Source organism: Microdochium trichocladiopsis (assembly GCF_020744255.1).
Source record: "Microdochium trichocladiopsis strain MPI-CAGE-CH-0230 chromosome Unknown B0I36scaffold_4, whole genome shotgun sequence".
NCBI lineage: Eukaryota > Fungi > Ascomycota > Sordariomycetes > Xylariales > Microdochiaceae > Microdochium > Microdochium trichocladiopsis.
In genome coordinates, this window is record NW_025763547.1 from 2,591,798 (window position 1) to 2,607,234 (window position 15,437).

The window sequence follows — 15,437 nt, forward strand, 5'->3', positions numbered from 1 at the left end:
CATCCGGAACAACTACTCTAGAGTGCCAGGCAAAATAAGCACAAATGATGCAAGCCATCTACCAGACGTACAGGGAATGCACTCCGGTCCACCATCATCCCATGACGGTGTCCGAATCGTCGCCAGCGTGATCATCCGATCCTGGATCCTCGTCCTCGTTGCCATCATCAGGCTCGGCTGGGTCATCATCATCGTCCTCGACTACATTATCGTCATCATCGCGGTTACTTGGACTAGCGCCGTCGTCGATGCCATCATCTTCCCTGTCGTCATTCTCATCCTCATCTTCATCTTCGTCTTGGTCCTCATCGTCGTCGTCCTCGTCGTCATCGTCGTCGCCACCACTAGCGACTTCCTCTTCCCAATCCGGGCCATCGTCTCCAGCGGGTCCGCCAAAGTCTACCTCGTCGTCGTCGTCCAGCAACGCGGCGCCATCGTCACCGGCATCATGACCACCATCGCCCTCGGCGTCGTCTGCAGTAGCACTCGCAGCAGCAGCAGTAGCAACACTGCCTGCCGCGGCCGCGGTGCCAGGGGCAGACCTCCTCGTGCTCTTTTCTGTGCGCCCGCGGTCCTCCGGGTACAGCTTGCTGTTGCGCCACTTGCCGGCGATCCCCTTGAGATCGGACATGGGGTACAGGAGCGGGTTGAGGAGCGGGTTGATCTTGTCGTCCGAGTCGTCGGGGATGTTGCGCAGGCGCGCGGCGAGGTACGAGTTGTAGATGTAGTTGTCCCTGCGGGGCTCGTCGGCCGCGTCGCTGCCCATGCGGCCGTGCTTGATGGCCACCATCTTTGCCTTCATGAAGAGCTTGACCTTGGCCCAGAAGGCCTTGTAGTACCACCCGGACTCGGCGAGGTCGCATTCTGGCCGCAGGGGGGCGCCGTCGAGCATCCTGCGGAGGAACGGGTCCGTCACATCGCAGAGCTGCCAGAACTTGCCGTCGGTGCTGTAGCCCTCGCCATCCCACAGGTGGCTGAGCACGTTGTCGGGCGCGTAGTGCTTCGTCTGGCCCTTGCGGATCGTCTGCCAAGGCAGCTTGGTCTGGCCGACCACGTTACGGACGAGCTTGAACTGCAGCGTCTGGTAGATCCGGTACTTGGGGTCGCTGCGCGGGTCGATGCCGTACCTGATGACGGCGTCGCGCCAGGGGCCCCCGCGGAACTGGTACCCCACGAGCGGGATGCCGACCTTCATCTGGTTCTCGGTCACGAGCCCGCGGAGCCGGTTGCTGAGTGCCCGGCGCGTCCAGATCGGCCGCTCGTCAAAGGCCTTCCTGATCGCGTTGAGCACATTGTCCTTGACCGGTGCTGTGTCGGTCTCAAGCCGCTTCGGCTTGTCGGGTACGGGGAAGTGGTCTGTGGGGATGAAGTGGCTGTACGTGAGAATGTTCTTGCCCTGGACATTGACGAAAAGTGGTTCGCCATCGGCATCCGTTCCTTCGATCCTGACCAAGGGGTTCTGCTCGTATTGATAGAAGAACGGGACGGTGCGGTCCGTGAAATGTGGCGGCGGGATAATGTCGTCCCCGGGTTTGGAGGTCATGCCTGGAGTGAGCTTGAACGCGCGATATTTGGTTGCTGTCACTGCCGTGTTAGTCAAGGTGGCCAAGATGCTCGGAAGAGGTTCAAGGCCGTGACTCACGATCGAGTGGGAGAAGGTGCTTCGCCACGTTCACCAGAAATGGATTGTCCGCGTTCGCAAACTGAAAGTCCGCGAGGCCTCGATACCGGTGACTGTCGTGGATCATGCCGACCGCCTCGACACGGTATTCCTCGGCATTGTCCTGCAGGCGACGCAGGATAGACTTGGGTTTGTCTTGCCTGTTGGCCGAACCCACACGACCAACATGAGATCTCCGAGGCGGCGCCGGTGTGGCTGGTTGAAACTCATCGTCGGTACCACGCCTCCGTTTGCGACCAGTCCGCCGTGGGACAGTGACCCTGAGCAGAATGTTGTTCGAGGCTGCATGGTGAGAGGTGATGGGTTTTGCTGCCGGATTGTGTGGACGAAACCAGAGAGGCAGCGCGTGCGGCTCTATCGTGGGCAAGAGAAGCTTGGCGGCGGAGATTGTCAACACCCCGTCTCGTGAGTATGAGCATGAGATCAGAATTTTGCATACCTTGTCGAACTTCGGTTGCGGCCCAAAGGACTGGAGACCAGCCTCTAGATTGTATACTGGGCTGGGATGCTCGATCGCGACGATATTCGTGGCAGGAATAGCAAGCCGAGGCGCCGTTGCAGGCTCTTCTGCTAGCTGGCTTTCCGGTTCCATCGTCACAGGAAATGGCATTCACGAACACCCATGGAAGAATGAGGTCCCAGGCCCGAGCCCAAGACTACGCGAAGCTCTTGGCTACGATCACCCACCGTTGTGATGGCCCACGGTATGGGAAGTCGAGACTATCGAGCCTGGTGTTGTTGGTGTTTTACTCTCAAAAGACCATGGCAGCGTAAGAACTCAGGTTCACTGGCGGAAGAAACGCCCGGGCGACGAGTTGTCCGATGTTTATCGCTAAGAAAAGTGGCGTTATGGTGAGCGTGTGAAGTGAGTGGGCTTGATCGTCGTTACGCAAGTGCTAAGAGAGAGCAAATCTTCGATCTACCAGAAGTCGGATGCTGGGGTGCCTTGAGGTCCTGCTTGGGCTGCGATTTGGAGCTCCGTACTGGCAATTTACGTAGCATCAGGACGCTGGACGACAACAGTGTCTTTTGATATCCCACAAGCATCGAGCTAGGGCATGGGCTTGTTGATGGATTCATCTCGAGAATTGAATTGCGCTTACCGTGCATGCGATGGGAGAACACTGTCGAGATGCACTGTGGCCAACTCCCAGTGGATATCACACGATCGCATCTTCCAAATTACCATCAGCGTAGCGAAGATACTGATTTATCCAAGACGCTGTACTGTACTTGCACGAGACTCGGATCTGGGTGGAGGACGAATATGTGAAGCTGCAGTGCTGTGCTGCATCGCTGATCAATACACGTCGGTTCGCCGTAGCCCCTTGCTTTTCCCAGGGTCCTCCCATGGCGGCATGACCAACAGAAGTACAGCAAGTACACGATTGCGCTAGCACCAACGCTTAGAAGGGACAAGGAACAAGCGCCCGCAGGGCTGCCGCCCCCAATTGAAGCCTAGCTTGAGAGAGACGCCACCAACGGCGACGACAGCGGCATGCGCTGAGGCTGTTCCTGATATGCCTGAGGACGGAGCAGCGTGCCCGGGTCATGGAGTCCCAGGGCTGCAGCCAGACAGCTCTTGGCGAATGCGCTGAAGAAGACAAGCACGCAGCGTGGCTGTCTTTGTGCTTTGGGGTGACAGGAGGCTGGAGCTTGAAAAGAGCCCACGGTCTTGTGACCTTGACTTGCCCAGCCAGAGACAAGGAGCCCCGCATCTTGACCATGGGAATGGGACTGTGGCGGCTGGGGCGACGACGAGCCTGGCTCTGGAGGGCCGCAATTACACTCATATTAAGGTGCAAAACGTTGCTCTCAGAATTGTTCCAAAGCATCCCAGCTTCCGTCAAGACCACCAGCTGTGGTGGCAGTGATGAGCTAGTCGAAACTCGTGCTGATCTCCAGGCACTGTAACAATCGCTGACGCGGGCCCGCGATAGCTGGCTGGCTGGATGGCTGGCCGACCTCTAGACTCGAGTTCCCGGCAACTCCCACCCGAGACGGGCATAGTGTTTCTCTCTGCTTGATCCGCAATCCAAGTCGCTCTGCGCTGGCACACATCAGGGCGATCCGAGGCAGGGACGATTTCAAGATGCGCCAATCCTTGCCGACACAGAGTCGCATTGAGCCTGTTGATAGATTGCAATTATAGAGGCCCTCGAGGCATGCCGACTTGGAAGCACAAGGCGCACGGTAACTATGCGTCAGGTGTCCAGGAGAAGGGCCCTTCCATCTTGAGCGGGCCAGCCAGGCCAGGTGCGCGAGGGGCTCCAGCTGCCAACAGCTCCATGCCCCGCCCGTTGTGGACGCGAGGGTGCTGCCCACCAGGTGGCCACGGGCGGCTGACCCCCCCCCCCTCCTCATCCTGCCACCCATTGCGATGCGATGCAGCCCAGGGGCCCTCCCTGCCCTGCATCGCCCTCTCGCACTCACGCCTTGGCCTGCGGGCCCCGTTCTCCACCTTAGCACCCAGCAGCCATCTCTCAACCTGTCCCGCGAGCCACCACCACGCCTGGCTGTTGTCGTTGCTCCGTCCTGGTACTGCGCCGCTGCTGCTCCATCACCTCTCTCAATCCCATTGTTTCTGAGCCCGCCAACCTCAGCACGCCTCTGCTTTACCGTGCTTCCGCCTCTTCTCGACTGCCTCAGTTGGGTTGCCGCTCCGCTGCCAATCACTGGTCTGCCATTGTCCACGAAAGCGAGACAGCAGACTCGTCCAGCCTCTCCTGGTTGCAAGTGTCCTCTGGCCCCCCGAGAGACCCCCGTCGATCCGCCCCTGTACCGCTCGACTGCCGTCTCGCCGCTGTCGATGCGTACGGGCCTCCTCACCGCGCCAGACGCTGCCGCCTCTCTGCCCTCCTGCACGGCATCATCTCCTGCCATTCCCACCCGACAAGATTGTTGTAGTGGCCACCTCTAGCGTCACTGCCTGACGCTGTCTCCGACATTGCCAGAATTGGCCTCAGGCGACCACTGTCCCCGCTTCCAACACCGCCATCCACCTCGACAGCCCATCCTTGGACCCCGTATCTTGGGCCGCGCCTCCCGCAAGCCTCGCGTCGAGTTGCGACGCCCTGCTTCATCGCGAGCCAGAATCGCTCTCGGCTAGATACAGTAACAGCACGCAGACTGTCGAGATAAATTATACTTGCTGATCACGCGGCATGAAGCGCTTCAGCCAGAGAGTCGTGAGTGCCAACCTAAGCTACTCTACCCTGCGCCCGTTGCTGCATTGCGCGTGGCTTACCCCTCCCTGCGTCACGACGTCGCCAAAGACACCATGCTAATCATGCCTGTTCCATTTACAATAGCTCTCACGAGGCAAGAGCGATGGCAAGTCGTCCAAGAAGAATAAGGACTCGAAAGATGGCACAGCTTCGCCCTCCTCTGGACGCGACACCCAGTCCCCCGTACAGACCCCATCGTCATCCACGTCCAATCTCAACGATCCGAGAAACAAGCCATTGCCTCCCAATTCTGGTCTGGGGGGAGACCATTTCGGCGGCCAGGGACAAGCTCCCGCAGGTGGACAAGGCGCCGTTGATGGGTTTGGTGGGCTAGTATCTCCCAATGGCGCTGGAACACCTTCGAGGCACGGCGGACCTCTACCGCCGACTGTTGTCATCAGCCCGAGCGCACCCGTAAGTGACCCTCTCGCTCCGTTACACATGTTGCGCCAGCAAACTTACTTTGATTTTGATCCAGCATGTTCCTCCCCCAGGGGCTGCCGAAACGATGCCTGGTGACCTCCCACCACCAAAGGCTGGACAGAAGTCACTCATGTTCGATCGCCTCCACCAGACCCCAAAGGATGTCCCTGAAGGGCTTCGCACACCGAAGAGGACCCATTCGTCACGCTTCGATATCTCTGCACACCGTGAACTCGAGAAGCTGCCGGGCTTCCACGAAGTCCCGCCGAACCGCCGCCAGGAGCTCTTCATGCAGAAGATTGACCAATGCAACGTCATTTTCGACTTCAACGATGCCAGTGCCGACATGAAATCAAAAGAGATCAAGCGTTTGGCCCTACATGAGCTGCTCGACTATGTCGCCAACAACCGCCAGGTCATCACAGAACCCATGTATCCGCGTGTCGTGGAGATGTTTGCCAAGAACTTGTTCCGTCCGATCCCGCCTCCCATCAACCCTCAAGGCGAGGCTTTTGATCCCGAGGAGGATGAGCCTGTACTCGAAGTCGCCTGGCCGCATATCCAGGTAGTCTACGAGTTCTTCCTGCGCTTCATTGAGAGTCAAGACTTCAACACCAACATTGCCAAGGCATACATTGACCACAGTTTCGTCTTGCAATTGCTTGAGCTGTTCGACTCCGAGGATCCTAGAGAGAGGGACTTCCTGAAGACCACCCTCCACAGAATTTACGGCAAATTCCTCAACCTTCGCTCTTTCATCCGACGATCCATAAACAACGTCTTCTTCCAGTTCACATACGAGACAGAACGATTCAATGGTATTGCCGAGCTCCTAGAGATTCTGGGCTCCATCATCAACGGTTTCGCCTTGCCTCTGAAGGAAGAGCACAAGCTGTTCCTGACCCGCGTTCTGATTCCGATGCACAAGGTAAAGAGCCTCAGCATGTATCACCCACAGCTGGCGTATTGCATTGTCCAGTTTTTGGAAAAGGATGCATCCCTCACTGAGGAAGTCGTCTTGGGACTGCTCCGGTACTGGCCCAAGGTCAACAGCACCAAGGAGGTCATGTTTCTGAACGAGGTCGAGGACATTTTTGAGGTTATGGACCCAGCCGAATTTGCCAAAGTTCAGGAACCTCTGTTCCATCAGCTTGCCAAATCGGTGGCAAGCCCCCATTTCCAGGTCGCCGAAAGGGCCCTTTACTTCTGGAACAACGAATATTTCTGCAACCTGGTCAGCGACAACGTCGAGATTATTTTGCCGATCATGTTTGCGCCACTTTACGAAAACTCGAAGGGTCACTGGAACAGGTATGCTTTACGCTTAATCGTATATGCAGGAAGTGTATTTGCTAACAGTCATTATAGAACTATTCATGGCATGGTGTACAACGCTATGAAGCTGTTCATGGAGATCAATCCTCAGCTGTTTGACGATTGTTCCCACGAGTACACCGAGCAGCAGAACAATGCCGCGGCTCGAGAAGCTATGAGGGAAAGAAAGTGGGCTGCCATCAAGGACCTAGCAGCTCAACGTAAGACGAACGGCTCGGCCGCCAATGGAGCCGGGGCGTCACTTGACGAATCGGATGCCGCCACGGACGATAACCAGAAACGACTTGACTCTTTGAACCTGGGTGAGGCCGACAGAAGACGGCCACATGAGCGGCAAGCATCAGTAGGCTCGACCAGAAGCCAAAGATGATCTCTGGCGGACATTTCATTTTCTTGAAGCAGAGCTGTCGGCTGTCTGTTTTGTTCATTATAGACTTTTTCAAGCAGAGCCTGGTCGACTCTGACGATTTTGGCAACGGAAGGATGACTCCTTAGTTCTGACGACCCTGAAGATGACGACAACTGCCTGTGCTGGGGTAGCGTGGTTTGGCCTTTCGTCGACGCGGTTGTCCGTGAGCCGACTCGTTTGTTTGTGTCCGAGCGATCCAGATCCTGGCTCCTTTTCTGAAGGACGTTGTTTATAACGTGTTGGTAGGGGGTTTGCGGGGCGTTTCCCTTGGTTCACTTCCTACAGGTGGAAAGCGGTGAAAAGCGCTGAAGCAATCGAGGATGGATGGGACGAACCTGAATATCCAGGGCTGTACTTCCCGCCCATTTCTGCAGGTGTATGGTCTCACACGTACACAAAATATAACACGCATGGCGATTTACCCTAAAGGCACACACACATGTATGTGTTGACACGCTGTAATTTTGTTACCCTGATGTGTGAGATGACCATGGAGCGCAGTTGTTTCGATTCACACGGGCATGTCTAGGTAGACGTGGTCAAAGTAGTCGGCTTTTGCACATTCTTTTTCTTTTCCCGATTTTTCTTTCCTTGCCGAACCAAATCTTGTTTTCTGATCATTCATATTGACCGAGATTCTAGTGATGATAGTATTTCCAATGTTCAAGTGCTCGAATGATTCAACTCGCTCTTCTCCGTGGACCTCGGTCCTAGCCGCACATACCACGCGCCCGCGTCTATATGTACAAATTCAAAAACCTCCAAAAAAAAAGAATCACACTGCTAATAGGGGGTAAATCACCGCCTCCTGCCGCCCTCCTCGCCCTCCCAGACCTCGGCGCCCGCCTCCCTTAGCAGGGCGACGGCGTCAATGTTGCGGACCAGCAGCGCCATGAAGAGAGGGGTGTTGTCGGCGCGGTTGCGCACGTGGATGCTGGCCCCGCGGGTGAGGAGCTCCTTGAGCACGCCGATCTCGGGCCCGACGGCGGCGAGGTGGACGACCGTGTTGCCGGCGTAGTCTGCCTTCTCGAGCAGGCGGCGGCGGCCGCCGGATGTGGATGTGGTCGCGGCAGCGGAGGAGGAGGCCAGGTTTGAGGTCGCCAACGAGGGGGAGAGGCTGGCTGAGGTCAGGCCGCTGCTGGCAATGAGCGCCTGGGCTTCCTCGTCGCGGTCGAGCAGGTTCCGGACGGCGGCCAGGTCGCCCTTCTTGATGGCGTAGCCGAGCGCGGTGAAGGCACGGTCCGAGGGCTCGAGGAGGGACGAGTACAGCGCCGCGGTGGCCGGATCGTCGTCCGAGTCGAAGCCGGCGGCAGCGGCGAGACCGCCGGCCGGGTGGGAGAAGACGGGGACCTTTGTCTCGGTCATCTCGCCGCGCAGGCTGTTGGACATGCGCTTGCGGATCTCGTCGGTGCTGAGGGGCGGGAAGGCGGCGAGGAGGTAGCCGAGCTTGGTGAGGGCGGCCTCGGAGGTCATGTCCTGGCCAAAGACGACGCCGGCCTCGCCGAGGGCGAAGCCGGGGGCGTACAAGGGGGAGACGAAGCCCGAGGTGCACTGGGAGACGTTGACGATGACGATGCCGCGCTCGCGGACGGCGTCGGCAATGACTTTGGTGAGGGAGCCGTCGACGCCGGCGGGGGCGTTGCCCATGCCGAAGGTCTCGAGGACGAGGCCGCGGAGGGTGGGGACGCGGAGGACCGAGTCGAGCATCTCGGGGAGGATGCCGGGGAAGATGCGGATGCAGGCGACGTGGGCGGTGTCGAGGTAGCTGGTGACGGCGAAGCGGGCAATCTTTGTCGGGCGGCGGACGAGGGCCCAGTTGACGTCGACGCCGAGGCTGGTGACGCGGGCGAGGGGCTCGCAGTTTGGCGAGGCAAAGGCGTCGAAGCTCGAGGCCGAGACCTTTGTGGAGCGGTTACCGCGGAAGAGGGTGTGGTGGAAGAAGAGGCAGACCTCTGGGATGACAAAGGTGCCGGCGACAATGAGGCTGCCGAGCAGGTTGTCGACGGCGTCGGACTGGAGGGCAAAGATGCTGGCCTGGGAACCCGTGAGCACGACGGGCTTGCCGAGGTCCTCGAGCATGAAGGAGAGGGCGCTGGCCGAGTAGGCGAGCGAGTCTGTGCCGTGCAGCACCACGAAGCCGTCAAAGAGGTGGTAGTTTTCCTGGATGGTGATGGCGATCTGCGCCCAGCCCTCGTTGCTGATGCTCGACGAGTCGAGCAGCGGCGCGAACTCGAGCGCCCCGTACCGGATGTGCTTGCCGTACGACGTCGGCGGCGTCCGCAGCGACGGGATCGCCTTTTTCTTGCCGTTCTGCATCGCGCTCAGCGGCACCCGCTCGCTCTGGTCGTTGAACGACGGCCGCGTCGCCATGGCCGCCTCCAGGAAGCCCTCGACGGGGACCAGCCCGCTCGCCGACGGCTGCATGCATATCGTGCCTGGACTTGCTCGTCAGAAATCGGTGTGTTACTGGTGGTGGTATTGTTGTTGTTGTTATTGTTGTCTGTGAGAGAGACAAAGGGAAAGAGAGAGAGAGCGTGTGTGTGTATGTATGGGTAGCACTTACCTCCGGTGATAATGACCAAGACTCGTGACTCTGGCAAGCTCATGTCGCCGCCTCCACTGACCACTGGCGTAAAGGCCCCCATCTTGGGAATTTTAATTCTTCTCCTTCTCCTTGGTCCTCTCAAGTAGAGCGAAACGAAGAAGACCTTGGACAACACCAGAGAGGACTTGATATATGCCTCTGCTGATGCCCACCGACCGACAGGCGGACGTAGCTATCACTCTCTGATAAGGGAATATAACGGCTCGCAGGGTGCACGCAGTGACGTCGATAAGCACGTGAAAGGTGAAAGGGTGGTTGAACGTAAGGAGGACGCAAACAGAACGCTTAGAGAAGAGTTGATTTGAATTATTCAATGCGAACTGGAGGAGCCATGAAAACAAGCATTCGACGGCAAGACAAGGCAGCGGCGCGGGCACCTGGTTTCTTTAAAGCCTTCCAGAACCCGCCCGCCCGCCCCGGCCGAGCCATGAGTCGTGGGGCAGGCCGAGAAAAAAAAAGAGGCCCCCGGCACGGCTGTTGTTTCTGGGGGGCCAAGATACGTAAGGTATGCAGTATTAGCGCGCTCGCATCATTCAAGCCGGATTTGCAAGGCAGAGAGAGGGGTCACTTCCAGTCCCAAGCAGGCAAGCCCGCACTCGAGCAAGCACTCCACGAGACGGTCAATGCCGTACTGCGCTATGAACCCGTGCGCTGGGCACGGGACGAGCAAGTTTTTCCAGATGATATTTTTTTTTTCTATTCCATTGCTTGTTTTCCGTGGGCTGCGCATCATTGTCCTCTTTGCAAATTGTCCCAAAACGGCCCCTGATTGGCCCATGGAGCAATCTTTTACCCCTTCGTTACCCCCAGGAAACTCGCATTGGCCCGCATGGCGTTGTTCGCAGTGGGCCGCCACGGGCCCGGCCTCCAGCCCAGCCCTGCCGGTCCCGCCCTCCGGCCCTGACGACAAGCCGGTCTCGGCAGTCGCCAGACGTAGGCACACCAAGTAGGTATTCGCTCGAGATGTGCAACGACCCAAGCCGCTGCAGAATATAGATCGAGGACGCAGAGGCACACTCCAAAGCAGCCACGTGCTCTGCCTTTCTTTTTTTTTCTTCTTTCTAATCATCTCACAGCGTAACCCAACCATCCGTGTACACCAATAACCCCTCCTCCCTGCTCTACCCCGGCCCTGGCGCCGCCGTCGTCTATGTCGCTTCCTGGTCGTGTCCCCTTAAGAAAAGTTGGTTTGGCGCCAGTGCTGCCGAAATACAATATGGCCTTGTCCGTTGTCGCTAAATGCTATGCAGAAAATCCGTCTCTCCCTCCCTCCCTCCCTCTCCTGTGGACTAGGAGCTCAAGCTTCCGTCATTGGGTTCCTGCTCCTCTTTATTTTGTCCTCTTCTTTGACTTTGGTATCAGTTGGGCACTTGTCGCGGCATCATAGCCACACACATTGGTTAGGTAGTCCCGTCTATGCAAAAGTCAGTCAGTGCCGGCCGTGATCTCTTAGAGGCGGGGGTTTGATGCTTACTTCTCCTCAAGAGCTTGGCCCACCTTCTCGCCCTTGAATTGCTCCAGAGACTCCTCCCAGATCCGCTCGCGCTGCTCGGGTATCACCTTTTTGACTGTGAACTTGAAGCGTCCTGTCACCGGCCGGTGGTCGGACGCCCTGACTTCATGGCGTTGGTAATCAAGCTGCTGAATGTTGCCACCGCCCCGGTGGAGAAGTCGGTCACACCATGCCGGCGAACGCTTCTTCTCGCTGGTGTCATAGTCGTCCGTCCCAACATCATACTTGTACGTCGGCGCAAATGTGATTGGCATTTCTTCAAACGCCCGAAGCCTGAAGGAGGGGTTTCGTCTGCGTGCCACAAGCAGCTGGTCACGCTCCAGGAGCTTGGCAAGATTGTTGGCCTTGACGGCGTTCACCACCGTATCGCGAGACATGGTGTCGATGCGGTAGTTGAGGTCCCCGTTAAGCAGGCATAGCTCGTGATCCAGAATCATCCAGCCGTTGCCTCCACCTGTGAAGCTGTCAATACGGGTAGCCAGACCTCGTGGCGTTTCCTCCTCGTTGGCTTCCTCGAGTCGTTTGTGTTCCTCCTTTGGCTTGAACACATCTGCCGACATGATCTCGTGGACATCTGTATGCCGGCTCTGCGTGTGTGATTGGCCCGCAGCCAGATGGCAATTGATGAAGCATAGCGAAGTGTCATCGACAAAAAACCGGACGACAATGGCACCTTTGTTGCCATGATAGCCGGAAAGGCCGCGTTTGACCTCGCCGCTCTTGAGGTTCCGGACACGGTTCCTAATACTAGATTTGACGAAGATACAGGTGAATAGCCCGACAAGGGTCGATGTGTGCAGCAGGTGATAGATGTCGTCCCTCATGCGCTCGTCATCATCAATCGTCCTCATGAGAAAATCTCGCCAAGCACGATACTGGTGACTCATCTGCTCTTGGTCTGTAGCTGCGTCCTTCTTCTTGGACTTGAAAAGCCTCTTGGCAGTTGCCGCTTTATCCTCGAGGTCCACAAGCTCTTGGAAGCCAAACACGAGGATGTCTGGTGAGCCACTAGATCTAAGCAGGTTTGGGAAGAAGTTTGCGTCGGATTCAAGCTTCCTCAGCGTCGTCGGCGTAGATGCTCCGGCATTCCAGGTCATGACAAGCACTTTGAGATTCTCCGTCGTGCTATACTCCTTGTACCTGGCTTTCATGACGGCTTCCTTGTAGTCATCCTCGAGAAGGCCGTCCCAGATCCGGATCATGTTATCAGCACCAAGAGACAGTAACTGAAATCTCTCAAGCTTGTGGAAGTCGTAGCGGTTCGTGACCAATCTAACCACAGGCTTGTCGTTGTGTGCGGTGAAATCCTTCTTCACCACCCACGGTGAGCTCGCGATGTCGTAGACGCACAACTTTCCAGAGTTGTAACCTGCCCACAGGTAGTTGCCAACACCGGCCAGCGAGGTGATCTTGTAGGAACTGATACCCACAACTTCCAGGCATGTCCAGTCGTTTCTGGAGTAGATGCTGATCTTGCCGTCGGCGTGACCCAGGTACACTTTATTGGGGTCCGAGGCGAGAAGTGTTCCTGCCGTAACTTCCCCGGCACCAGCCGTGACCAAGGGACGCATGAGTACCTGGACCTGTTGCCTTCCATCGACTGTGGGTGCATAGATCCGGATTTCTTTCCCTGTGGCCAGCCAAAGCTCAGCACCCACGACCATTGAAAATGTGTGTCCCCTGGCCAATCGATATGTCTGATGCGGGTGGGTATTGCCGAGCCGTGGCAGGCTGTCCTTCTCCGAGGGCCCCCATACATGCAATGTTCCACCCTCATCAAGGGTCCACATCTCATCTTTGTGGCGGTAGATTTGTGTAACCTCGTAATGTCCATGGGCGATTGATCTCGTGCCGACAACTTCTTTCGAGGGGATGTCGAATTCTACTATCTCGCCTACGCTGCTGCCAATCCAGATTCGGGTGCCTTCCTCCTGGGCAGGAACGCCCGAATCTGCCGGCGGCTCGAACAAGTGACCAGGCTTGAAGGCTACAGCGGTACCTCTAACGCCCTCATCAAAGGGTGCAAAGCTGACCAGGAGCTCCCCTGTCTGAAGATTCCAAACGCGTGTGACCGCGCCAGTTGTGCAAACATATTGTCCACAAGTGGCTATCAATCTCGTATCGTACTTGACAGCTAGCTCTTTGACGCCATGCGCCGCAGGGAATCTTCGATTGATGTTTGACGCATCCGGATAAGATGACGGCCCTGTCGGCCCTGGGGCCGGCGCTGTGCCGTTATGGATTGGTTCCTGATATTCGGCTATGGCCTTGTGCTCGTCTGACACGATTCGTCTCGCCATTTCTCGATTGACTTGAGGTGGCTTGTCGGACGCCCCCACAGTCATTGAACGTCCATGGCTCCTTGGTGAATACTGAGTGGTCGGTGTAGAAACGATCCTCTTGGGAGGTGCCAATGCCGACAGGGATGTGTCCACGGTCACTTGTGATGCAATGGCCCCGGGTCTCGGAGGTTTTGGCGGTGGCGCGCTCCTTGAGGTCTCAATCACAGACTGGTGCCGAACCAAGCCTACGTGCTCATCACGCTGGTTGGCCACTGATCTAGATTGTGCACGAATATCCTGGTCTCGCCTCCGGTTCGCAACCGCGTGATGAACCGGTGGTGGCTCAAATGTAGCTGGAATAGTATTGGTCCGAGTCGGCGCTATCCTTTGCGAAAGGGGCCGCGCAGGGCGTGTCGGCAGCAATGGTGGCTCTTCAACCTCGGGGCTACTTGCAAGTTGGGGCGGGCTGCTGAATGGAGATCGTTCTTCAGAAGCCGGCGGGGGAGCGCCCAGGTTCGGGGCGTTGGTGATGATGCCAGAGAGTCGGTTGCTCGGCTTCTCTGCCCTATTGACGGGCGGTGGCACCTTAGCAGGAGGCTGCTTGCCGTCTCGCTTGAGCTCGCCAGATCTACGTGGTGGCGGTGGAGATGGAGGCTGTGAGTGAGGCGCAAGTCGTGGGGATAGACGGGGCTCGAAGACTGGCGTCGGCGTTGTGGGCCGACTCGGTGATCTCAAGGGCCGACTTGCTGGCGTTGTTGGTGTGCTGGGCAGGGCGGACTTGGTTGGATCCGCGCTGAGCTGGCCATTGCTGTCATTGCCATATCCCAAGGAAAGTCCACCCAGCTTTGGCGGAGAATGGGGTGGTTCAACGAGGACCGCCGGCGGGCGTGACGGTCTAGGGCTTACGAGGTTGAGCGACTCTGGAGCGAATCGTGTAACGGCGGGACTCTGGGTTGGAAGCATGGCAGCTGCGCTGGTATCAATGGGGCTCGGCCTTGAGTCGTCGCCCGTCACCTTGGCAATTGCATCTCGACTCGGTCTCGTATCCGGGATCGGAGGCGGTTTGGGGGAGGGTGATCTCGTTCGCGGAGTCGAGGACCTGGGTGGTGGCACATTCGGGGCGCCATTATCCGCCTTGTTCATATTCTCCCATCGTGCTCGTAGTGAAGACACTGGTTGCTACAGGGATAAGAGCTGGTCAGCAAGCAACGCCGAAAGTCCCTGGCCACATGGCGGACGACACTTACAAGAGAGGAGGCATCAGGCCCCTCTTTCTTGCCGTCAGATTCCATGCTTGCGGTGGATAGTTTGAAGAGCCAGACTCAGCCAGGTTCTGGCTTCGCATGCCGGCGATGATGCTGTGGCTGGTGGGTGACCATGGAACCATGGGGTTCGTGAGAATCGACGGAGCTCGCTGTGAGTGGCCGGGACGGGATGCCGCAGTGAAAAATGTCCGATGGCTACCGTTGACCCGGTAGCAGTGTAGGTCTCAAGTACGAGACGCCGGCGGAGTGGACGACGGGCAAGGTGCAGCAAGGGATCGCAGGCATGAGCTTGAGACGTGTATTCTCTCGAGTCCACGTCGTACACGTTGGCAGTGGCGAAAGCAGGCACAAATAGCCCCGGCGAGGCGGTGCACGAGGCCGGAGGGGCGATCCAGGCGGCGTGCGTGGTGGTTGAAACGGCGGGGGGAAAGCTGCAGGGGTGGTGAACCGTCGGTGCTGGGGCAGCCAGGCACAGTCAGGCACGGCCAGGCACAGCAGGCGAAGGAAAAACTGAGAGAAGCAGAGATGGTAGCGCATGCAGAAGGGAAACGCTGGCGGTGCAGGGCTGCTCAACAAGCTGGGAACACGGCGGTTGAGCCGGTGGGAGTGGCAGCGCAGAAGCCGTGGAGGAGAGGGGCGGCAGGACGAAAGCTGTCGTCAACTGCCGTTTCACAAGGCTTGGGACGGAGCCGGGGCC

The 15,437-nt window shown here is 57.8% G+C and overlaps 4 protein-coding genes across 4 annotated transcripts; 1 reads left to right on the forward strand and 3 right to left on the reverse strand.

Moving 5' to 3' along the window:
- Positions 1-94: 94 nt before the first annotated feature.
- Positions 95-2,273, reverse strand: B0I36DRAFT_362055 (RNA polymerase III transcription factor IIIC subunit-domain-containing protein; the record flags this gene model as incomplete). Its single annotated transcript, XM_046158587.1, has 3 exons — positions 95-1,578; positions 1,643-2,054; positions 2,121-2,273. 3 exons carry the CDS (start codon positions 2,271-2,273, stop codon positions 95-97), a joined length of 2,049 nt encoding a protein of 682 aa, XP_046014212.1.
- A 2,572-nt stretch (positions 2,274-4,845) lies between these two features.
- Positions 4,846-7,036, forward strand: B0I36DRAFT_373657 (phosphatase 2A regulatory B subunit-domain-containing protein; the record flags this gene model as incomplete). The annotated part of the gene is made up of 4 exons (XM_046160212.1): positions 4,846-4,869; positions 4,993-5,322; positions 5,387-6,642; positions 6,700-7,036. The coding sequence occupies 4 exons, from the start codon at positions 4,846-4,848 to the stop codon at positions 7,034-7,036; spliced, it is 1,947 nt and encodes a 648-aa protein (XP_046014213.1).
- An 837-nt stretch (positions 7,037-7,873) lies between these two features.
- B0I36DRAFT_241753 (asparaginase-domain-containing protein) lies at positions 7,874-9,681 on the reverse strand (the record flags this gene model as incomplete). Its single annotated transcript, XM_046149857.1, has 2 exons — positions 7,874-9,510; positions 9,639-9,681. The coding sequence occupies 2 exons, from the start codon at positions 9,679-9,681 to the stop codon at positions 7,874-7,876; spliced, it is 1,680 nt and encodes a 559-aa protein (XP_046014214.1).
- Positions 9,682-11,150: 1,469 nt separating this feature from the next.
- B0I36DRAFT_348448 (Endonuclease/exonuclease/phosphatase) lies at positions 11,151-14,767 on the reverse strand (the record flags this gene model as incomplete). The annotated part of the gene is made up of 2 exons (XM_046156695.1): positions 11,151-14,654; positions 14,723-14,767. 2 exons carry the CDS (start codon positions 14,765-14,767, stop codon positions 11,151-11,153), a joined length of 3,549 nt encoding a protein of 1,182 aa, XP_046014215.1.
- Between the last annotated feature and the right edge of the window lie 670 nt (positions 14,768-15,437).